We start from the raw sequence: 25,624 nt of genomic DNA on the forward strand, positions 1-25,624 counted from the left end.
GTTTGCTAGAAGCAGATGGTGAAGTAGTGTTTGTACTAATTGACATTTAACTGTGACCTTAGGGTTGTGTACACAGCGTGCTTGGCTTTCAAGTGGTTAAGTCATGAGAACGCAGCTGTTGCGATGGCAACATGGACGTACTGTCACCTATAAAGATTACAGAGGCTAACACCTCAGCAAGCTAGCAGCCATGCAAAATAATGCATGTTAGACAAAGGCTTAACAACAGAGAGAGAGAAGATGAGGCTGTCGGGAAGATCAACACTTCCCTCAGTCAGATAATTAAATTACAAAGAAAACTTTGAGATCAAATTAAGAATATAAAAATGTATGCACTAAGCTTTTAAACTAAACTTCATGGCCTCTGCCATTTTGGAGAAGGTCGGCGATTTAAGATGGAGAAAAGCTAAATGGAACCAATTGAATCAGGGTTTGGGGAGAAGTGGAGTCTAAATAAAAACTAAAAGACAAATTATAATAAATGACAGCAGCATTAGAAAAATTTGTATCAGGACATTATGACATTTCATTTTCATGAGCTAGACTGTGCTTCCATCTGATGGCCAGTGAGTGAACTTGTCTAATCAACGTGCCAATTGGATAAAAAAATAGCTTTGAAAGAAATGAGCATAGTGTCAGAGGTTTGTTTTTTAAATAACGTAGAAAACAACACAAATCGTATTACTTCCTATCTAAAGTGATGGTCTCCAGCAACATGAGCCATAACATCTGCATCTTAGTATTGAGTGTTTCTGAGTGCACACATGTGTCAGACCAAATGGTTTCTGCTTGGCTGCAATGGTCCTCATCAAGTGTTGCTGTGAGCTGTGGCAGTGATACAGTGAGCCAGCATCGACGACACCCTGACCCTGAAACTGACAGAAAAATAACATCGATCATTTCGGTTAGGGTTAGGATTTTATTCTAAATTGGAAATAATCCCAGTCATTCCTATGCATTTATTTCGTAAAAATAACACAGTACACGCCAGACTGAAGAGACCAATTTTCTGCCTTATTACACATCCTAAATATTTGCTTGTATATAGAGCAGACTTTTCCATCCCTGTGGGTCAGTCCATAAAAGAGGTGCTATGAACTGGTTCCAGTTCTATAGTTTAATGCAGTGTAGTCATACTGAGACCACAATAAATCAACGACTGACTGTAACAGAAATAATAAGTTAGAGACAACTAATTCTCATCTTGAAAAACAATAGAAGTCTCGAAGTAGTATTTAGTAATACTTATATTACAGACAGTCCATTTTTTCTGCCAATAGTCCACCGCCTCTCCCCACTGGACTTCATAAATCAATCGTATTGTACTAGTTGAACAAAACTCTAACTAGTTAACCAGTGCAGACAATTGTAGGTCACTCGTTAACTAGAGAGCTGAATCCATGTTGGAGTAGTTAACATGTCAGAGATTTTGCAACTCACTAGTTAACTAGTAAGCCTTTCAGCATTGCTAGTTCTGTCCAGAGGGCCACTAGTGCGTCAAAAGCTTTGTTACAAGTAAGGTTTCTGTTGAAACTAGTTGGACAGAAATGACAGTAGTTGCTGAAAAAGAGTGACTAGTTAGAGATTTTCTTCAAATAGTAAAATACGATGTACTAGTGTGACCAATTGTCATAGTGCTGACAAAGACCGATCTAGTGGAGGGGACTGACATGTGATATCAAGGAAATGGAATACATTCTCAAATGGCTTGCCATATAGTGTCATGTCATTAGATGGTTAGCACCACGAGTCAGTGCCATGGTCAGTGCTCGGGTTCTCATCATGTGTCAGTTATTTTGGTCTGTTGCTCCTCTGGTGGACAGTGGGTGCTGTGGAGTGACTTGCGACACTAGATGGCGCTGATAGATTTAGAGCAGGATGTCAACCACCGTCAAAGGCCATAGAAGAAGAAACACCAGCGTTGTCTTCCGTCCATAGACTTGCTGGTTATCACGTGGAGGCAGAAGAGCAACGTGGGAGCTACCTTCTCTGTGAGGAAGACGAACTAAGGCACAGAAATGACGCAGCTAAACAATGTGGTGTAAGTCTGACACTTTATCCTCTGGATATCACCGTTTTTTTTCCCTACAGAATTAACATGGTTTGTGCCGGCGAAGCTATCTTTTATTAGCTTAGCATCGAAGACTGTAGCATGGCAACATTAGCTTCGCGTATGGGCAGTTTAGGAAACATATGTTTAGCTAATACTGGAATTGTTTGTTTGTGTGTGTCCTCAGAAAACCCAAGACAAAGCGGGCCAAGCGCTTCTTAGATGCCAGAGCGCCGAAGCTGAGTGAGGACCTGAAGACTGCCATGATAATGAAGGGGGGGAACACCAGTCTCACCGTCACACAGGCTCTCAAGGACGTGGTAAGTCATCGGAGCTGCTTTCACAGTTTCTCCTGCTCCAGAGTGGCTGTATGTGAGGGGGCACACGACACACGCACTGAGGGAGGCTGCTTTTCACAGGCCAGTCAACCTCCTGATGCTAACACTGTGAGCAGGTTTACAGGAAAACATCCTCACTTGTGTCTGAGCGTCCCTGACAGCAGCTCTCATCGCCTCCCTTAACTCTCCTTGTCCTTAACTGTTAGTGTTTGGTAGTTAATTTGTAGTTCTGATACGAAATTTCTAATATGTAAATTAATCTTGGAGACAGATTACAAAGAATCTTGTAGTCCAGTTACATCAAAGTCAGGCAATGCTGCCAATTTAGCAACTTTGACATCAGACATAGAGAAAAGAACAGAAAAATGTAGGCATATAGGTAAACATACATATAGTAATAATTTTAGGTTACTGTCCTGTAACTGTCTATCGCCATATCAGCATTTTACACCTCGACATTGCAGACTCTAAACTAAAATGAGATTAAAATCCGATGGCATTTACACGCACTTGCACTGCACAGAGCGTGGGAAATAAGGTAACAGTAGGAGAGCTTCGCCACCCTGCCTGTCCTGTCCTTCATTACATTACATGTCATTTAGCTGACGCTTTTATCCAAAGCGACTTACATTTTTAGAACACATCATTTTATGAGGGGCCATCTAGGGGTTCAGTATCTTGCCAAGGACACTTAGGCATGCAGATGGGATAGAGTGGGATTCGAACCGGCGGCCTTCTTGTTGCAGAGCACCCGCTCAATCCCCTAGGCCACGCTCTCCCCTTCAATCTCATGTATGAAGTTTACTGAGCAAAGCCAAAGTCCTATAATGTACTTGCTCAGTAACCTTCCTGCATGGGTTTGCAATCATTACAAAAGTAAAGTAATATAACTTCTATTGAACTATTATTATTAGAAAACACGCAAAACACCTATCTCACACAAGGCTCAATCAGTTATGGTTCAATGATAAAAAATAAAAAATTGCGAGTCGGCAGCTCGGTCTTGGCAAATTAGACATAGAGACAGAGAGCCAATAGCTACTTCTGGTGAGATTTTTTGGGCCACACTCAAGTCAGGTTATACCAATAAAGGATAAAATATCATTAAGACTAGAAAAGTCCTATATAAATACAGACAATGTACCATTAAGTGTCTCAGTAAATTAGGAACATATAAATCTCAAAGAGAGCCACAAGTGAGCGATCCCCCCTTGCTAGGAAAGACAGAAGTATAAGAGTGCTATGCGGAAGTCTTTGTATTGGTATAGCAATATATATACACACACACACACTTAGGCAGGTGACAAAAGGAAAACCTGGAAAATATGTGGAGAAGAACAGCAAAGAAAACAGTCATATGCTGCAAGTATATATATATTTATTTATTAACACATTCCATGTGTTACATCCAACATGTTTATAGCAGGAACACTAGTTAACTAGTGTGTTACATACATGTGTTATCTAGATTCGACCACAGGTTAACAGTGACCTACTGACAACTATAATTCAGACTAATTATTAGTCATATGCTGGTAATAACATTGTGAAATGCTGGAATGTATTTTTCATTTGAAGAGCAGAGTGGTACTCGCCCTTTTTCCTCACATTCATCGTCAGTGACTTCAACTTGTGACTGAGTTTTTTTTATTGTGCTTTGTGATAGTCTAAATGAAGTGATGACCTTGGGACACTTGTGAAACTAAATAAATGTGTTCCTGCAGTATTCCCTGAAGAAACCCAATGCTGTGCTGTACAAGAAGTAAGTGAGCTTTGTATCTCAGGAATGATCAAAACTTTAAAGTGCAGGAAAATGGGCGCCTTTTATATTCTCCTTCATGCAGATGATAATTTCATATTTGTATTGCAAATGACCAAATGTGGGATGTAACCTTATGCAACATCACAAATGGTTTTAAATATTCATAAAGTAAAAATATTATTAGTATGACAATCCTACTGCATGTGTGTGTTCATTTATTTGTTCATACAAAACAAACCCTATTTTTTATGGCATTCTCTAAGAGCTGAGCGAGAGATGTTGACAGCAGAGGTCGATGCTTGACATCATTTATGTTTTCTCCTGAATGTTCTATTCTCTGGTGTCCCGATGACATTTCATATCAGGATTGTTATGCTACAGGACGGACAGACTGATAACTATCTTTTGGAAAATGTTTGGTTAATAATAGAATTTCATCTGCTTTTAACACAATTCGACCTTGCATTTAAACCCTTAGGCTTTAGAAAATGTTTGCATACATTTTAAACTTGTGGGTTTTAGGTTTTCTTACAAACAGGAAGCAAAGAGTCAGAGTAAAGGGATTTTTATCAGATAAAGTTTGCTCTTCCACTGGCTCACCACAAGGGCTCGTGCTCTCTCCTTTTTAAATTTTCTTTATCCATTATACAAATGTGTCAGAGCTCTTTTAATGATCAGATCATTTTAAAGGATGAGGTGTACTCTAGGAATGTTAGTCTGCTTTAGGCAAATGAGAAAAGCCATCGACCAATTGTTGAGCACTTTGTTAAGTGTTGCGATGAGTCATTCTTCCAACTTAACATATCAAAAACCAAGGATATGGTCATTGATTTCAGAAAACTTGCCCACACATAAATACACATTTATTAAATATTAAACTGTTGAATTTGTGAAATTTTATAAATACCTTGGGATTGTTGTTGACTCCAGATTGAACTTTGAAGCAAACAGTGAAGCGGGCACCACCGTTTGTACTGCTTAAGTAAAATGTCAAGTTTTCATATTGACTAAATGTTGCATACACTGTTATCATGCTTTTATTGAGTTTGTTTTATCCTTTTCTTTTGTGTCATGGTTTGGTAACCTGTCTTTGAAGGATAGAAACAGATCGAGTCAGGTTTTGAAATGGTCCAGTCGGCTGATTGATGAGCCCAAAGTCCCTGTTCAGCAGACAGTTAGGATAGCCAGCTCCCTTACTACTGATGACTCGCACCCTCTGCATGGGGTATTTCAGCTTCTTTCCTCTAGCCAAAACGCTATAGGAATAGTTTTATTCCAGCTGAAATTGTTCATTTGAACAGGTTATAGCTATATTTGAACAGTTGGCCTTATCCAATCCTCTATTGATATCGAAGCATTTTTGGACTTTTTGTCATGGTTTTTGTGGTCTTGTCTTGTGTCACTGTGTTAGAATTTTGCAATGTGTTTGGATGTATTCCTCCTTTTTGATACAAAATCAATCCATCTACGGGTAAAAACATTTCACCAGAATCAATATTGAATCAACCTAGTGAAGCAATCATAGCAAACTAACTTCAGATATGTTGAGTGTCCATCTGCAGTGGATAAAATCTGCTTCTTCTCAGAAAGAACATAACTCGGCCGTTTGAGGACTCTACTTCACTGGTAAGTGTACAGTGTGCAAATGCAGCAAACTACAGTTAAATGTATCACTAATCATTTGAACTCCATCAGGAATTTTTCTCCAAGAAGACAGATAGCTCTCTGTTTCTGTTTGGCTCTCACAACAAGAAACGACCCAATAATCTCATATTTGGTAAATTCTCTTTCACTCTCAAGTTGTTGTAAAGTAAACATGTATAAACCAGGTAATTTATAGTCAACATGCATGTAGCCCAGAATCTTATGTCAGCATAATAATCAATGATGTAAACCTGTCTAAACACTAAATATGTCACAACATAGAAGAGTTTGTGTTGTGTGGATTGAAAAGCTAATTTGGTCTGTTCGCAGGTCGCCTCTTTGACTTCCATGTACTGGACATGATCGAGCTTGGGATTGAAAAATTTGTCTCGCTGAGTGAGATTAAGGTAACTGTTGCAGTAATTGTTATTGGCAAGGAAATTGCATTTTCTATAGACAAACCAGCTCACATTAATCCTATTCATGAGGTAGCCCCACATATATCTGTAGTTTACACAAACTCTTTCTAACCATAGTTTAATGGAGGATTTCACATTAAAGGGATAGATTATTTTTGAAATGTATTTCAATCTCATATTTTGGCCTAAAATGTGAAGCTGGAGTCAGGACACAATTTGATAAGCTTAGCATAATCACTGGAAGCAGTGGGAAAGCCTAGAATGAATAACAGGATAGGGCTGGGCGATATGATTTCAAATCAATATCACGATTATTGCAAACTTTTACCTTATGATAATTATAATGATCATTCTAAGCCTGAGAAGCAAAGCATTTGATCAGCTGATGTCAACATCTGGTTCCTCTTTCATGGTTTATGTGTTGAATCTGCTGTTGTGCTTTGTTGTGCTAGTGTTCCAGCTGAGTTTCTGCAGCCTAAATACTTTTCTGGTGCTTAACGTTGTTTACCTCTTTGTTTTAGTAGCCTCTTAAATGAGCCTTCATGAGGTTATGATCATGTGAAAGTAAGTTACTCTTCATGTCGGCGTAGCGTAGGAAATTTTTGTGAACAGCAAACTCAAATTATGTAGCACACAGCTTAAATCTGGTATCACTGGCTGGTTTGTAGTTAGATTCAGTCACGTCATTAGTGTCGTGATTCACATGCCTTTTCCATGTGTTAAGCATAGACGAGGAATAAACTAAGAGGACCATATTTATACATAAATGTAGATAATTCTAAAGGGGCACACCTTTTTTTACACTCAAGTGTCGACTAAAATTGTAAGAAGGTAATCCTGTTCCACCACCTAAAGCAGATCACCACTAATTTTTCAGTTAAAAGGAATGAAATTGAAATAACCATAAAAATCAATCCTGCTGTCTGGAACTCACAATAAAAGTGATACGTCTGCGGTTCAGTTCAGGGGCTGCATCCTTGGGAGGTCGCGGTCTACGGGTCCCACAAAGACCGCCTCCTTAGTGAAGTTGTACATGCACCGAAAGTTTTAATGCCCCTGTTTTTTTTTTTAAACAACCGACCATTAACTGTTTAGTTAAGTTGAAGCGTGATACGCAAGCATTAGATGTCTCGTTGCTTGCCATTACACCTTTGACAAATGTTAGACACGGAAACGCAATGAACCCCTGGATAGGTTGGGCTGGGAAGGATCCACCATTTTGGGCCTTTGTTTCTCGGTGATGGAACGACATTTGTTGGCCGATATTGAAGGAATCTTGTAAAGTAAACAACCAAGTTCGCTCCTGTGACACAATGGCTCTACATATGCAGCCTCCGAAGGATGCAGCCCTTGAATTGAGACACAGCTGCATTCTATTTTTATCCAGTCCCTTGGATAACAAGACTGATGTTGAAAAATGCAGACTGTCCAGCAGAGGACAGCAGGTGACCACAAATGAAGTGAATCGTTTCAGTGCTTTTATTTCAAATGGATTTTATTGTGACATATTTTATCCGAATAGACAACCAAGTTTACACTGATATATCCTGCATAAACGCATCATATGGTTTTAATCTTATTTGAGCCCTTTAGGGCCGCATGGTCGTCCAATAAACCTCTGGACCGCCTTTAATATACTCTTGTCTGAGAACAGACCTGACATAGTGTCCAGGTTGTAAAACAAATTTCGTACTGGTTGACAGTATATCGTCCACATAGAATCAAGTAAAAAAAACCTCAAGTTAACAATGTATTACTCTAAACCAGCACACAGGCTCAGCTGTAGCGTTACAATGACGACCAACCAGTTTGACAAAGTAAGGCCACAGTGTCCTTGTCTAAGATTGTTTAAACTAGTTTCTTCATTCGTGTGTTGAATTTTGTTTTCTCTGCAGGAGAGTAAATGTCCTGAGGGAACTAAACCAATGCTTGTGTTTGCTGGTGATGCCTTTGATACCGAAGTTGAGCACAAACGTCTGAAGAGTCTGCTCCTAGGTACACGCAAAGGATATAAACTTGTCCCTGCAGTTGTTTTAGGTGAAAATGATGAGTCCGCTAATGTTGGCCCTTGTCCATTTCCTTTTCCCACTGTTCAGACTTTTTCAGAGGCCCCACTGTGCCTGCAGTGCGCCTGGCAGGTTTAGAGCATGTCATACACTTCACTGCCCTGGATGGGAAAATATTCATGCGGAGCTACAGGTACTGAAACTAAAGTCGCTTTAAAATCCTCCTTGCATCTCAGCTGGTCAGTGTCTAACTCGTGTTACATTCCTTTTTAGAAATGGGTTAGAAAAAAAACATTAAGTTTCTGTTAGATGTTGGTATGCACCACTATCCATTCTTATTTTCTCTGCTAACATCCACCATGACAGAAATACGGATGTAATGTTTCACTGCAGGTGTCTGCTGAAGAAGTCTGGGTGTCGGACACCAAGGATAGAGCTGGAGGAGATTGGGCCGTCTTTTGACTTTGTCATGAGAAGAACACATCTGGCTTCAGACGACTTGTACAAACTGGCCCACAGACAGCCTAAGGCCCTAAAGGTAAACGTCACCTGGATAAGATTCCTGTATATCCTTTTTTAATCAGTATTTTTTCTTTTGTGGAAAATGGGAACAAACTACAATGAGAGGCCCCAGCGCTGGGAAACCTGGATGACAGAAATTAAGTGTCTTGAATTTTCATGAGCTTCACTTAGTTTTTCATTATTTATTTTTTGGTTTGTCCATTTTAGCACATAATCCAGTCAGAAAAAATCTGTTATTAACAGGTTTAAGTCCCCGTGATACTGCTTAGTTGGAAGGTTTGAAATCGAAATTGAATCATACTTTCTTCCAAAGATGGTGCAGAGGGGAGGCCATGTTTTTACCTAGATTTTAAAATGGTAAACCGCTGTACAGTTCCCATATATCAACATTATTCTCTTACTATTTCAAATTTGATTAAACATTTTCACCAAGTTGCTTAATATTTAAATTTAACGAAATTATGCAGCCATAAAGTCATAGTTTCTTGGCTTTGAGACATTTAAACCTGGAACAAGCTGATTGTAAGATGCTGTCCGAAAGTGTGGGGGAAGATGATTTAACTTTGAAAACTAAGACTGGCACCAATGAACAGAATAAATAACCAACATGATCCCCTATAGAGCCACACTGCTAACATATCTGAAAGATTATAAGATAAGAAAATGTCGGTTATTCTCAAACTACATTGCTTAAAACCTGAAAATGTAACCGTTTCACAGGAGGGGTTGGGTATTTATGTTTCAGTAGTAGAAAAGTGGGACCTGCAGTACAGTTGGTTTATAGTATTATTAAATATTATTAAATGTTTCTTATTTTTTATTTTATGTAGTATTACTCTGTATAATTTCCATGACCAAACATTTGGCAAAAAGTTGCGAATACCATTTTTTCTGTTCTTAATGCTTCTGCTTTTCTCTGTTTCAGCCAAAGAAGAAGAAGAATATTTCCCATGATATCTTTGGTTCCAAGTTTGGCAGGTTGCACATGCAGAAGCAGGATCTGACCAAGCTGCACACACGCAAGATGAAGGGCCTGAGGAAGAGGAAGGGAGAGGAGGTTGCTGAAGGCCAGGCTGGACAGGCACCCAAAGTGGCGAAAGAAGAGAACTGATTTCCGAGCTGGACTGCATTTGTCACTTGTGCATGTGGATCAGTGTCCAGAACTGGATAATCACGGTGTCAATAATACCAACCATGTGCTAATCATTGCCAGATCTTACTGTTAGAAGGACTTTGCATGTGAGTTGCCACCAGGCTGTCAGGACACAGATCTATTATTCCCTGACATTTCTTTGCCCCTTGTATTTTCCCATGGGACCTTGTGATGGTTCTTTGACATGTAAATCTGAGCTCAGTTCAGTCCTAACAAAGGGCATCCACTGAATTATCAGAATGTAAGTTAACCAGCAGAAAATAAAACTTTCTAAATGTTTTGTTTTTAACAAATTGTGTCCTATGTTAATTTTTGGGCCCTTAAGGATCGTTGGTTTTGTTCTTTTGATCACCTGATTGTGTATTGATAAATCCTGTTTTAATTCAAGAATTGTCTACAAACCTCTGGGGACAATAATTTACATAAAACATAAAACAATCTCAAATGTCAGTGTTGTGTATTTGTCTGATTCTAACTTTCGTGATCTCCAAATAAATACAAAACCTCTCACCCATTTTCCTAAAACTCTGTTCACCACACATCTATGGACACGGCTGACTGCTTGTCCAGCTCTTATCTATTTCTAGCAGCGGGGAAGAGGAAGTGAGACTGTTAATATCAGCATTAAGGTTCCACGGAATGGGGTGTAACCTCAATTTATTATCAGCTTTTAATTACTAGTCGTACAAACGTCATATTGGTCATCAATGAAGATCATTGATCATTTGTCATTTTGAGCCTGAATGAAAGTGTCCAATCAGATGCCGGGTGCCTCATAGCCCCGCCCCTCCCTGCTGTCTATATATAATATTGCAACAGCAGCATTGGGGCAGTAAGAATAAGAAAAGCTCGTGTCTGAGCAGCCCAGCTCACACTTCAGCTTCCCCTGACCAGAGGCTCCTCTGCTCACACTCAACGCGAGCGTCCACCTTTCTGCTTAGCACTGGTTTGACCGCCACACCGTTAGAAACACCAGCAATGACAGAAGGGGACAATATGACGGACGGTGATGCCGCCGGTAAAGGTGAGGGGGCCGTTGGTGCATCCGCAGTGGACAGACAGCCGGAAGAGGACAAGAAGGAGAAAGGGGAGACAAAAGTGACAGTCCCGCAGCAGGCGGCGGTTCCCGGAGCGGAGGAGATCGAGTTCGTGCACCCCGAGGGCGGCTGGGGATGGGTGGTAATGCTTGCCGCCATGTGGTGTAACGGCTCGGTGTTCGGGATCCAGAACGCCTTCGGTATCCTCTTCCTCTCTCTCCTCCGGGAGTTCGGCTCAGAGAACGATGACGACCTCCGCTTCAAGACAGGTGAGCGGTCAGTGGGCAGGCCGGCGTGGGGCCTCCCTCCTCAGGTGACGCGGGCTCAGTGAGCGTGTAATGATTTACTGTGAACAACGTGCTGCTGTAAGCTAACTCCCCGAGGAAGAGGTGTCCTTGACTGTTAGTGGCGCCGACAGGAACCGCGACCTTCGACCTTTCAACATGTCTTCTGTGTTTAAAAATAACTATATTGCCCTATATCATGTCTTTACAACAAAAGTTCAAATGCTTTTACCACCAACTGTTAGTCAGCTAAAGATGGTCTGTATTTACACAGAGCTTGTTTAGTCTTCATGACCACTCAAAGGGCTTCAGTACAGTTAGTTGACATTCACCCATTCTCACACACATTCATACAGTGCATCTATTAGCAGCACTTTGTCTTCGAGGCGCAGTTTGGGCTCAGTACGTTGCCCAAGGAAACTCCATCATGCAGCTGCCCCACAGCGACAGCTGAGAGGGAAGGAGAAATGAAACAGTGGCTGAGTGACACAGCAGTTGGAGACAGAGAAGTGATACCCCTGATATCAAGCAACGTTTCACTGTGTGTGTGTGTGTGTGTGTGTGTGTGTGTGTTTGTGTGTGCAGGAAACCACTGCATATCTTCTTGAGAGAAGTTCACTGTGGATCTTAAATTATAAACGTCTGAAACGGAATCACGTTGAGAAAAGTTATTCCCCTTATTACTGAGTAATCTACTTCTAGATGTAGGTTTTAGCCACAATTGATCATAATATTATATGGTATATGGTATTATACCTTTGTAAATACATTTGTTTCTGGACTGGATATGGTGAAAGGGCTGACAGTTTATCTCCATCACAGTCAATATGAATGATGGATTGTTTTGTCTGGATTCACATCCATGAAAAGATGTGTTAAGATAGGGAGGTGTTTCAGGGTCAATACTACTGTGAGTGTGTGAGTGTGTGTTAGAGAGAGACTCACCCAAAGAGTAATGACCATGTGTTGCTCTGCTTTGATTGTAACCACATGTTGTTGGTGTTTGAGCATGTAAGAGCAGAGTGACACCGTTTGTCGAGGCTTTAAACAGGTCAGGGAAAGATTGCTGCTGCTCTCACATAGAGCTAGGGAGCTCGTGGTGACAAAGTGGAAAGCTTTTTACCCAGAATGCTTGGTATTCAAGTGGTCAGAGGGATAGTTCAATCCAAAAATGAAAATTCACTTCTTGTCTACTCACCACTATATCGATGGAGGGGTTGGTCGATGTGTTTGATTCCACAAAACACTTTTGGAGTTTCAGGGGTACACAACCAAAACAATGCCTATACAATTGAAGTCACTAACTTGAAGTAACTATAATTTGACTGCAACGCTGTTTACCCCTGAAACATTTCACCCAACCCTCCATCGGCATAGAGGGGATTAGCCAATGAGTCAATTTTCATTTTTGGGTGACCTATTCTCTTAAGTTGTGAACAGTGGCATCATGGACACTAGTGGTAATGTTACTGTCTGGGTCTATCAAATACGCTAACTGCAATGAATACAAAGGTAATGACATCGGTAAAAGATTAGGCCTCTTGGAATATAAATATGTTCCTCAGACATGTATGACAAAATATCAACTTCTAATAAAAAAAATAGAATTTCTATAGCGTTCATCATTTTGGAAAACAGCAAACACGTCACCACGTATGAACCATGAGCAGAAGAGTGAGAGGTTAGTCGTAGATCTTTTCTAGTTAAATCAGTAAACATGACCCCATTTAAAGGCAGCATGTGTGTTGACTTAAAGGTTGTTTTTACTGAGTAAAACAGTGCGTGTGATCAATACATTGCATTTTGCTCATACCAGTGATATCCTGGGGTTTTTGTTCATAAAGGACTTATGAAGCAGATATTCGCACCAGAGCTCCGACTAATTGGTATTGTATTGGAATAAAAACTTTAATTGTCATGTAGGACAGTGAGTTTGAGCCGCGGCACAGTTTTAACACTTACAAAATCCTGGGGCACACCACCAACCAAAATGACCCAAAATGACACTCTATGGCCTAACACAGTACATATAATACATATAGTTAGTAATATAGTTTCTAAATGTATTAAAAATTACTATTTTAAATTATTTCAGCCCTTTATTACTCTTATCTTTTAATGAGCATAAATTGAATCAGATTTATGAAACAATCTTTGATTTAACTAAACTTTATTTAACGGGGACATATTATACCCATTTTATCACAGTTGATATGGTTCCTTAGGGTCTTAATGAAATGTCTGTAACATATTTTGGTCAAAATACCACAAGGATCATTCAAAACATGACCTTTTAACCCTGTCTAAAACAGATTGACCTGTTTTGAGTGCCAATAGTTTCTCTTGCCGTTTACCCGCGCTTCATTGAATTTCTTCACTTTGACATTCAGAGCACTGGGCAGAAATCACATTGCGTCAACACCCACCGTGTGCCTTCGCGATGCTTTGTTTTAATTAAACAGTCCGATTCCCCTGGTCCGCACCAGTTCTAAGTAAGCTGCTAGGCGCCAGCTGAGTTTTCTCAGTTATTCTACAGTAAAACTACACAAAAATGTGTATGAGCATAGTCAGAGACACGATGAACAGGAATCCACTCAAAGTCACTTATAACCTCTCGAGGAATATTTTTATATATGGCTACATTAGGAATACATTAGTCCTTTTTTACAGACTTGCCCTTTAATTTGAAGTAAAAATACATAATTTACATGAACCGATACGCCATGAAGATACAAATTTCAATAATCAAATGAGAGACTATAACTAAAATATAGTTAAAACTAGTTTTCGTTCTTTTTAGGCGCTCTGACTATCTATACCGCTTTACCGTATGAGGCATTAGTAGACGCGCAACAAAAACCAGAGTGGCGACTGGCTTTCCTCATGACGGCTCACTTTACTGCAGTCCAGAGTCGCCGCCGCCGACCGCCGTACCCGGTCCCCTCCAACACTTCCGCACCGGCGAGGGACACCGCCCCGCGGTCCAAGAGAAAGAAAGCCCCCGCACCACTGACGCCGTGAGGCACCGCGGAAGAGGACCTTCCCCCACAAAAAAACGTTGAGGCGTGCCGCACACCGAGTCTCCGGCGGCCAGGAGAGGAGGGCGACTGGGCGACTGCTCCCCCAGCCCCGGCACGTGCCCAGCGGTTTAACCAAAAATACCAACGATATCGGTGAAAGTTAAGTTTATTACCGATGTGCAGATGTCGGTAAACGAGGCGAATATCCGCCGCTACTGATGTTCGGCCGACACTTCGGTGCAACACTAGATATTAGATAATTTCCCACGGCACACCTGACGATCTCTCACGGCACACTAGTGTGCCGCGGCACACTGGTTGAAAATCACTGATGTAGGATATCCAGCATTCTAGCACAATTGTCCACTATTGCTGTTATAGTCTTTTGATTGGGTAGCCCAAACTGAATTCACTACAATAAGAAAATCCTTTACATTTACCATTGGTTGTGATGGTTCCGATGTGCAGTGGCACACAACTGAAATCAATATTAGTTTTCATCTGTTATTTGAAGATTAAATGTTGCCTGTAGTAGACTTCCATGTTTTGACTGCTACGGCACTGTTACCTTGTGCATGCCCGAGCACGTGGCAGTTGTGATCTGATACACAGCCCTGTCAATTATGTCACAATATTCTATATATCTACTGGTGGCAGCAGTGTGCCAATTCTGCAATGCACCAACAAAGACAGAGAAGAGAAAGACTGCAAGCAACAATATGGACATAAAAATGCAGCATTCGAAATGCTTTGAATATGAAAACTTGTAGGTCCTCTCTAGAGCCAGTGTTTGGTTTGTCCATTCTGGGCTGCTGTAAAAACATGGTGGTGCAATCTTGCGGACTCTGTCGTAGAGGACCAGATACAAAGGGCATATCCTAAGGTAATTCAATCTAAATGATTTCCAAAACATCATTATGTAAACCATATTCAATTTCTGCCAATTTATCTTTTGAAATACTACAAACTTGACCTGAATTGACTTAAAAAAGTTGAGCGCTCTGGGTGTTCAAAAGTAACTGTTTCTACCCTCCGCACTATCGTTATTGTTTTCCGTCTACAGCATATGTTTAGTTTTCCATCCTATCTTTTCATGGTGTGGGAATGTGTTTCTCACCTCTCAGATTCAATTGTTTCGGTTTGTAAAGCATGTTTGCTATGTGAGTACCATGCGTCTTTCTCTTCTCTCTGCTCTTACGCTGCAATCCGTATTGAGAGCTCACCCAGCTGTCAGCCCCCATGCAGTTAGAATCACTCAGGAGCTCTAGTAATTGGTCTTGAAGTGTTACAATTTAACCTGCTGTCACGTTTCACAAACTGCACACCTTCTTTGCAGCCCGCTTTGCTGTCCTTGTGACAATGCAGCAAGAGGTGAGCAGCTTTCTCTTCTGCTATATGACATCACCACCTTGGTATGAGCCTTTGCAGTTGTTTGGAAACCAGGTTTTCCGTGTGTGTGCAGTCATATCACTGATAAAATCATAACCTCCACAAAACCTAATAATTATATACTAAAGATTTATAACAATGTTCTTCTTTAAGATGAAAAACCTGCAGGGGAAACCGACAATGTGTGTGTAACCAAGGATGTACAGCTTTGATTTAGAGGTTTCATGCTCTTGTGATAACAATGGAAGTTAGGGTCAGCCCTTTTTTCCTTGCATTGGTCCAGCTCCTGACCTGAGCGCACATGTATCTGTGTATTGTTACAAAACCTGTTTACATTTTCCCGAAATAAACATGAAGTCCAGCTCTTCCTGCATTAATCACCCAGTTGAATGGTTGGGAAGTGGGAAACCGGCAGAGAAGAAGTGCAGAGGATGGCAAGGGGGAAGTGGAAGGAGCCAGTCACTTTGAGAGTCTGAATGAGAAGCCATAAAGACCTAATAAACATCATGTATCATTATGATGGGATCCCTGCCCTTCTAATATTGTTGTTTCTGTAAGGTAAGACCTGCAGTTTAAAGACCGATAGATGGCACAGATTGATTTGATTATCTCTGTGCGAGGTCTGGTGATGACCTACAGCTGGACAAAACATCTGATCTGTCATTATCATCCTCATTGAGAAAGATTTCCTTTGTGCCACTATGATAAAAAGTAGTGTTACCCTATTTTACCCAACTTTTAGAAATGATAGCTTATATGACAACATTCTATTACTTATGAAGTCATATGCATAGTAACTTTAGCTCAATTATGTTTAATTCAGCAAGGCCGATTTGAAAATGGAAATGGAATCGATAAACAAGCCATTTAATGATCCCTTGTTCTTCTATGTTTGCCTTTTTTTGTATTATTGTCAAGTAACTGTAGGTTTGATGAGGATTTTTTTTTTTTTAAGTTAAACTCGCATTTAAGTTACAATTAGTTAGTCTTCTCAGATGGAATCAGCTGTGCTCACACTATTGGAAGAGGCACTACGCTCACATTAATTTGCTCTGTAGATGACCTCACCTATCTGTACCCTCAATTTGTCTTAAGACAGCAGTTTGCCTTGCATCTACTTAAACACAGCAGCTTCAACCAGCAGTCCTCTCCCTCTGTGTCCTGCACTTATGGTTTTATAGGGAAACTATGCACCGCTGTGGAGAAATTGGAACCGAGTGAAGATTTATGACCACGGCTTTGATTTTTAGCAGATGTGTAAGCATGTTTCTCATTTCATACTAGGGCTTGTTTAGAGCATGACTTCAATATAAGGAGGTTGTTTTTGGCATTTACAGTTGCAAGGAACAGGCCCTTCTGCACTTAAGATATGACGTGGGGCTGCTTATAATTAGTTACAAAATAAAGAAGCATGATGATAGGTTTCTATTCTTTAGATGTTTGAAGATATGGAAACTGCATGGGGTTGCTCCTTAAAGAGAGGAGCAGTGTGTAAGAGTTCAGATTCAGTGTTATTGTGGTACATTACAGTTTATAATGAACCGTTGTTATAAGCTTTATTTGAATTCAATGGTCGTTAAGACTAGAAAATCGCAATATAAATACAGACCTTTTACCATTTTTCCTTCAGAAGAAGTGCTCTGAAGGCCTTCGAAAAACAGACCGCGATAGACTTCAAAGGCTGAACTGATATCAGACAGTTTAAAGAGGATTTTCAATTTGCCTTACCAGCTTGTCCAACCCGTATGGTGCATTCACACCAAACATAATGTGAATTTGTTGCGTGATGAGATAACCTACGAAGTCCTGGGACAACCCAGTTGGATACAGACCCCAGACCTGGACACAGCTCCACATTCTGCCTCATGGTCCCATTAGTCACTATGTTTGGGGACAATATTATCTTGATTATATTTATCCATACATGTGGCGGTAATTTGACTGAACAGCATGTATGAGAAGGTCCAGTCAAAAACACAGATGAAAGTGGAGAAATAACCAACTCACTCCATTTCTAAACAAACATTTACTCATTTATTCATTAATGTTCTTTAATATGCATTAATAGCTATGTAACAATAATTATAATTAGCAAATCGTAAATAATATCGACTGACTTCATGTCTGTCTGTTTGGCTGACAGACAGTTGATTGCTCTTTAAAAACACATATGAGCTGCCTGTGTTGTGAGACCCAACAGAGTCATACCAACACACATGTTGCAACACGCGTCTTCTCACATTCAAACTCCTTTGCTGAGAGAAAAAACTTCAACATAAAAAACCTGTTAACACTTTACTTTTCAGTGAAATACTAATACATATTACACATCTGAATATGAGTAAGTTATTAAAGGAATAATTTATGGATTGAGGCAACTATATGTTCATTTAAAGATATGTCAGGAGAATGTGATCATTTGTTCATCTAAATGGCTACATCTAACTTCCTTAGTATTAGTTTTTTAAGGATAATGCTTCAAGTCCTGTTGTAGTTAAATTAGTATGTGTCCATTAATTCTGGGAACCATGACTTAGCTTTTTTTAATGGATGAATGAATATGACCCTGGATTACTTAGCTGTGAGCTGTGACAAGCTGGAGTTGACCTCTTGCACAACATAGCACTAAATGCAGTGTGCACTGTTTCAGTTGATAAGGTAGGCAGTCATATTTTCTCTTGATTCGGTGCATGGTTTCATCTTAGTTTTCTGGTCTGATAAGGCAGTCAATTACTTCTTTACTGACCCTCAAAGCTCAGTATTATTTAATTAACTAACACTGTAAGAGCTCTTTGGTGAACATGGATTATCCTATCCTTATGGTTAAACATAATGAGATTCAAACAAAAGAAGCTAATTGCAAACATGTGCTGCAAGGCAAAATTTGTTTTCAGCAGAATCTCCTTCGTAATTTAAAAAAATACTTTATTATCTAATAGCCTGTGACATCAAAACTGAAGAAAACAATAAAAAAAAGCTTCCTTCTCTAAAACCTTGTACTAGACAAAATATAAAATACTTGGTGTTGTGGCATGAATACACTTGTGAAAAACAAAAATGAGATTTTGAAGAAGTTTCCAAACGCACATTCTGTGCAAGACCAGTTATTCATGACAGGCTTCTTGACATCTTCAGCTCTCATACGACAGCTATTTTCTTTTCTGGCTCCACAGATGATGCACTGAAACCTGGGATATTAGTTTGATTAATCAACCAATCATGATGCACAATGCTGGGGCAGGGAGGTCCATCTCATAGACTGATCTGAACCGAGGCCAGTGGCCTTCACATCTGTGTTCCAGACCCTGAATCCCGCCCTGTGGGAATGCCAGATGGAGGATGTTCCTGGGCCTCATGCCATTATAACAACTTACCCGCATGTACCAAGACCTTTGGACCAGACACAGGGTTTACAGTCCTTGATTTGGCTGTTTTGATGACTCTAAAGTAACCTGACCTCTTGTGGTGGATATACTTTAAGGTCAATAAAAAGTAGTCAGGTGCCCATACTTTTCCTGAATATCCTTTTCACTCAGAACAAGTTTTCACAAGTAAAACATCAAGCTGGAGTTGCTATTTTTGTCTCTGGATGTGAAACTGGCTCATCCATCAGTTAAGCTGAAAACATTTAGTCAGTATCACTGTCATTGAAGGCCACCATGCTGAGTATGATCAGAACAACAGGCTCCAATGCAGCTAGACAGCTGACACTGCAGTAATTGGTCGGAGTTTGACCCGCCCCTGCCAGCATTAGATGAAAGGTAGTTTAAGTGTGGCAGTCATAAATCCATCAAAAAGAACTCTGACCCTGATCTTAGTGTGTTTTTGCAACTCAGACCGATGTTGAGACTTCAATGTTGCTCGTGCACTATTTTCCTGTCACACAAGATCACAAATGCCTTCTTCCATAATGCAATAAGCTGACGTACTGCTGTAAGACCGCCTGGCCTTTTACAATTACAGGATAATGGGAAGTGCAAGTTTAGGATAACGATAGCAGAGGGTGGTCATAAAGTCAATGTTGAATCAGAAGTGACATCTGCCTCAACTAGCTGTGATAACAGGAGAGAAACAGGGAAGAATAGAAAAAGATGATTACAATGATATCAATAATAAGTACGAGGATATTAGTATACAGCTCAAAAAATTTAAGGGACCACTTAAATCACACAATAGATCTTGATCTTGACTCACTAAGGCATATGTGCGAGCATAAATATACACGATAAAGGCAGTTATAAAAATGAATATATACACACAAAATTAACATTATCTATTCTTATTTGTAGCATCTGTTCAATGCACAATATGAAGCCTCTAAGTTCAACAATTTATTCTGCAGAGCAGCGTCTATTGCAGCACAATGTTTTTGTTGCGTTTGACTGTTTCCATCAAAGTTCGCCTTTTTGGAAATCCTGTATATGTAAAAGAAGAAAGATAGCTATTAAAAATACAGCCTCTTATTCTGTGGCTTGTAGGATCAAGCATACATTTTCATCTTTAAAAACCATAATTTGACTTGAAAATTACCATAAATATGACAATTTCCTTGTATAGAAGTAGTCCTGTGTACTCAAATAATTACCAGTACTATACAATATGAAGCCCTGCATCTTCTGCTCCTGCAAATATATCAAAATAAAACCCAATTTTTCTTAAACAAATGAAATTATTTTATTTGAAACGCAAACCTGCTTTTAGATCACAAACATTTATGTTTGTGACATAAATTCAACAGATTAACATTAAAACTCGGGTGGAAGATAATTTTCTATTAAATCGATGTATCTGTCCATGTCACTAATGTATGTATTTCCAACACTTTCCGAAACCATTTCAAAGTAAAAGCACTCCAGCGTTTCACTTCCTAAATCTGTTCCTTTGTTTGAATGTTATCGCAAGACCGGAAAATCCAGGTCTTCATACTGTATTGTCCTGAAGTTTAGTTTAGTACATAATCCGAGTTGTATTGAAAGAAATGTAGGAGATAAAGCAGCGAACACACTGCGAATGTGATCAACAGACAATTGATGCACAGCTGATCTGCCGCGCAACTGTAGCTAGAGATCCCAGAGGTTTACAGTAATTGACAGTGAAGACTGTTGAGATCGACCAGTCGATTGCGATCGACCGGCTGGCGACCACTGGTGTATGGCATTTGCGTGCCTTTATGCACTCCCGACAATGTCTGGGCATTTTCATTATGAGTCGGAGGATGGTGTCCTGGGGGATCTCCTCCCAGACCTGGATCAGGGCATCAGTGAGCTCCTGGACAGTCTGTGGAGGTACTTGGCATCATTGTTTACAATGATACATAACTTCCAATAGGAGCACAATTGGATTTGGGTCAGGGGAATTTGAGGGCCAGCAAATGGCATCAATGCCTCTATCATCATGGAACCTCCTACACACTCTGGCCACATGAGGGTGGGCATTGTCCTGCACCAGGAGGAACCCAGGGCCCACTGCCAAGCCCTGAGGATTTCATCCCGGCACCTAACAGCACTCAGGGTACCGTTGGCTATGATACGGAGGTCTTTGTAACCCTCCAAGGATATAACTCCTCAGACATTTTTTCTGATATTGTTTTCTTAAATGTTATTGTCTTGCCGTGTGGAATCACTTTTTGTAGATTTGTGTCATTTTCCAGCCGAAACCCAACTGGTAATAGTCTCATTCTGTTAATTTCATTTCAAGTAGATCTAAAAGTTACAGACTTAATAACATTTGAGTGTGGAGCTCTAACTGCTGGCCTCTTTGGGCAACCTAAGTCATAATAACATAACATTATAAGGATCTAAGCAGTCCAAAAAGCCATGACAAGTTTTAAGCACACACAGGTTAATATTTAACTGGCTGTTTGATCTCAGTGGAGTGTAAGCGTGAGTTTAGGTGAAGGTTGCCAAGAGATAAAGCCTGGAGCAGGCCTTCAGTGGCAGCAGAAGGACCAATTGTTAGAGCTTCTGCAGATGACACACATCATCAGGCCACAGCCTGAGGGGCTGGAAGACAACATGAGCAGATTGATATGTTGGCCTGTTGTCAGGCAACCTCTGAGTGACTGAAACTGTGGGGGATGTACTGAATCTCTACTGCTGGGGTCATTGAGTCACTGCCCCTAGGTATTAGTTTGATATTGAAAGGTCGATGCAGTCAATGGGAATAGACTCAGTTGGTGCGATTTAAGGTGTTTGACTATGTTTCCATCACAGTTCTGCTTTTTTTGCAAATCCTTTATGTGTAAAATAAGAAACATAGCTATCAAAGATACAGCCACTTATTTTGTAGCAGTCAAGCTTTTAGCTATTTAGCAATTAATGAAGCTTTAATTTTTTTCTTTAAAGCCCATGAATGGTAGAGGAGGCAAACTCTGATTTAACTTTGATCTCTTCTCTGTCTTGTCTTGGTGGTAGTTCACTTTGTAAATGACAGCTCAGACCTCATCAAACATCACATGCAGCACCATGAGAGGCATATGATCAGTCAGCTCAGTTAATGAGCTTAGAAAGTTAGCACAGACAGCCTCTGCACTGGGAATATCTGCATTTTAAAGTTAGATTATAAGTATGTGTGGACTGCTGCTTGCAATATGCAATGATAAAAATAAATAAATTATTTTCTCTATTGTGTTTAGTAAAGTCATATTTTGTCTTCAGTTCAGTAACCTCAATGAAGGATCTCACTCATTTTGATGAGACTATTCCATCTTCAAACTTGTTGCAGATAAAATTGGACCAGTCAGGCTCTGCAGACATCGTGGCAACCTAAGGCAAATCCAAATGGCTTGTTGCCATTTCTATACTTTGCACTTAAAATGGGGTGGATGGAAAGCTCCCCCAATCACCAACCAGCTTTGCCACACCACCCTTTTTCTCTCCTCTTACACAGAACACAACTCCCATTTCTCTTATGGACCTCTCGAATACGGGAAGTCATTCCAAGCATTCTCTACATATTATTTGTATTCTCCCTGTTATACGCAGCCATAAATGACGCTCCGCCTGATCCCCTGAATTTGTAGCTGCATCATCAAGCAGAAGTTTTCTCTTCCTGTGGTGTGAGGCCAGAAAACGGATGTGGAACACAAGGGACACAAAGAACAACTTCAGATGCAAGCACATGGCATTCTGCAATTGGCTTCCAGCTGCTCAAAGCAGGAAATGGAGTAGTGATTGTGATGCTTCATTGTGCGTTCAGGGCCAAGAAGAGCTTTCTGATTTTTACTCTTTCAGTCTTTCCATGTAATTCCAATAAAACCTTTGTTGTTGCCGTTATTAAGCATGCGACATTTGTTTCATTTGTTTCATATATTTTTTCTAAAATCCAGCAATTTTTTTTTCTTGTAATTCCTCCTGTTGAGCCAGTCCAGTCTGAATAGGGATTAATTATGATCTGTAGTAAAGTAATAACCTGGGCTTCTTTGATTAAGGCTTGAAACGATCAGTGTAACACCAAGGTGCATGCAGCCACGCACCACATGGCTTTTTTCTAATAATGTAATCCTGTTATCTAAAAAAAAACACATCCCCTGCTTTTAATATCATCCTCCCACTTACTGTAGCTGTCAGTAGTAATGAGAGAGCTGATGTCCTGACAACACATGCATCATCTTGACACAAATTCAAGATTAACTTCAGTGCTTCTTTGTCCTTAAGTCCGACCCAGGCAAGATTTTGTTTATTCAAAGAACTTCATCTATGGTTTATCAAGGCAATGGATATACATTTCAGAGCAGACAGAAGTCAGCTGGGGAGATGTTCCAGTGGTATTTTTGTAAATACTCCCTCAGTAGGGGTAATTTGTAATGAGTTTCAGCTATTTGCCAAACATGTTTAGCTTGTCATAGGCCACAGCTTGTACACCCGTTAACCCTGCCACTCGCTCTGCTTTGTTTTTTTTAGAGGGAGAGTGCGTTGCCAATTTTTTTCTATTGAGACAAATGGTAAGAAACAAAGCTATGGCAGGATGCAATTCAAGGCCATACTGGGAAACGCAAAGCTCTCTACACACAGTGCTACACTTTTCTTTGCATTTAAAAAAAAAAAAACGTTCTTGTTTTTTTCTTTCTTTGTCCTCTACTCTCAGTCTTACCCCAAGGACATTTTACTCTGCCCTGTGTGAGCCAAAAGCGAGTTCAAGTACAGTGGGATTCACTTCCTGAACCATATAAGTCTAAAAATGTGCTTGTAAAGCGAGCTGCCGGTTGAAGATGTTGAGTGGAAGATCTACTGCAGCAGCAACTTCAGAAATAATTGAGCTGCGCCATCTGTAATGTCTGTCAGTGCAGACCCAGTGAGTGCTGTGTACTGTGTGTTCCCATCCAGCATGAAAGGCCAGAGGTGTTAGTTTCCTTGCAGGTAACACTGGAAGAAAGAATGTGAGTTGTAGCACAACACTTCACACAAAGCTATAACTTTTTGACATCGAAAGAAGTTGAACTATAGCAAATCTCAGGAGAATTATTTTCCACCACAGGAATTTATGTATTTCTAGCAGGAGCGACAGCAGTTTATCTAAAATAAACAACACAATTGCACACTTAATATTTGCTGCATTAGAAAGACAAAGAAGTTGTCAAATCTTGACAAAAGATGAAAATGGTAGTTTCATCAGTTTACAAAGTGCACAGGTGTGTGTGTGTGTGTGTGTCTGTGTCTGTGTATCTGCCTTCATTCTCCAGCATGTTGGAACCAGATTTTACCCAGAGCATCTTTAGTCAACAGTTTCCTAGAATGTGCTACAGGAACATGCTGTTTATTTGACTATACCTCAACTGTTATATGAGCCAGGGTATGCTTGTCCATTAGTTGTATCCATTACTTTAGTAGATAGAAAACTCCAGCTAGCTGCTTTAATGCACTCCTGAATTTAATTCTCAAATCATCAGGGATCCATTAGGGCAACTCTGTGCTTTACACATATGGTCTTATTCTATGTTTTTTATGTAAGTATGAATTATATACTTAAAAGGAAAATGAAAATATCCCCTGTGACTGTGGTACTATTGTATGTTATATCTTCAGATTATTTTTACCTTTGCATTAATGGAAAAAGTTGATTAAGCTGTTGAGTGGTCATTAGGGTTGCAAAGGGGCGGACAATTTCCGGTAAACTTCCGGAAACTTTCCATGGGAATATTGAGCTCGGGAATTAAAAAAAAAATTAATATTAAAATCGCAAATTAAATTTCCTCAGGCGTCAAATCAGCCTTTGACAAAACAAAATGTTTATATTTGTGTATGTAAATGACATGGTAAATACAGTTAGTATAAATTACCCACACAATTTCCAGTTTATTCCCGTTAATTCCCGTATATTCCTGTATAAAAGTGGGAAAGTTTCCCACTTTCAATATTGCCAGATTTTGCAACCCTAGTTGTGATCAAGACTGCAAAAGTGATATATAATTTATATTTAATTGTGTGTGTGTGTGTGTGTGTGCCTGTTGCCTTGACACCAGGTGAGACTGACAGGCCGTCGAGATACATATGCACACGTTTTCAACACCAGTAAAAAATAAGTGATATTGGGAGCCTGGCCTTGCAAGAGTAAACAATGGGTACACAAACTGGAAAAAAGAGCAGTCAGAAGCAGGGGTTGTGGTGAATATAACTTAAGAGTTTATTTATAAACTGAGAGGGAAAAGGGAGGGGGCGCAGTAAGGTAAATCAAAAAGCTTAACCGGACAGACAGGTGGCATCAGGGGCTTCGTCAGGCTCTTCCTGGACCAAGAGAGATAGAGACAGCAGTTATTCATCTTCATTAATATAAAAGGCCCCTTATCTGAGACTGTCTGGGACAGCATCTGGTTTTCACTCCTCTGTAGCTCAAGACAGTCTGGCTTCCCTATCCTCTGGTTGAGGTTAAAGATGGCTCCTGATTGCCTGGTTGATTCAATCCACCTGTGAGGGACAATCAGAGACACCTGGGAGGGGAGGAGTTCCCTATGAGGTTCCTCTGGGGTAGTACCGCCCATCCAACACCACACCTCTGGATTTCC

General features: G+C 40.1%; 2 protein-coding genes across 2 annotated transcripts in view; both read left to right on the plus strand.

The window, feature by feature from the left end:
- The first annotated feature begins 1,898 nt into the window (after positions 1-1,898).
- On the plus strand, positions 1,899-10,404 carry rpf2 (ribosome production factor 2 homolog). Its single transcript, XM_062411046.1, has 10 exons — positions 1,899-2,041; positions 2,238-2,370; positions 4,113-4,150; positions 5,737-5,776; positions 5,846-5,927; positions 6,125-6,201; positions 8,109-8,208; positions 8,310-8,412; positions 8,613-8,757; positions 9,667-10,404. The coding sequence occupies exons 1-10, from the start codon at positions 2,019-2,021 to the stop codon at positions 9,850-9,852; spliced, it is 927 nt and encodes a 308-aa protein (XP_062267030.1). The 5' UTR covers positions 1,899-2,018; the 3' UTR covers positions 9,853-10,404.
- A 328-nt stretch (positions 10,405-10,732) lies between these two features.
- Positions 10,733-25,624, plus strand: part of slc16a10 (solute carrier family 16 member 10) — a 35,755-nt gene continuing 20,863 nt past the window's right edge. The window contains exon 1 of the mRNA XM_062411071.1: positions 10,733-11,200. Coding sequence (XP_062267055.1) covers positions 10,873-11,200 — 328 coding nt within the window. The 5' untranslated portion in view covers positions 10,733-10,872. The remainder of the gene's footprint in view (positions 11,201-25,624) is intronic.

Source organism: Platichthys flesus, chromosome 18 (genome assembly GCF_949316205.1).
Source record: "Platichthys flesus chromosome 18, fPlaFle2.1, whole genome shotgun sequence".
Lineage (NCBI taxonomy): Eukaryota > Metazoa > Chordata > Actinopteri > Pleuronectiformes > Pleuronectidae > Platichthys > Platichthys flesus.

Excerpts from the sequence above, each read along its gene's own strand:
- rpf2 (XM_062411046.1), top strand. The coding sequence starts at position 2,019 with ATGACGCAGCTAAACAATGTGGT. Across the intron at positions 5,777-5,845 it reads TTGAGGACTCTACTTCACTG|GAATTTTTCTCCAAGAAGAC; the intron begins GTAAGTGTACAG and ends GAACTCCATCAG. Across the intron at positions 8,758-9,666 it reads GACAGCCTAAGGCCCTAAAG|CCAAAGAAGAAGAAGAATAT; the intron begins GTAAACGTCACC and ends TCTCTGTTTCAG.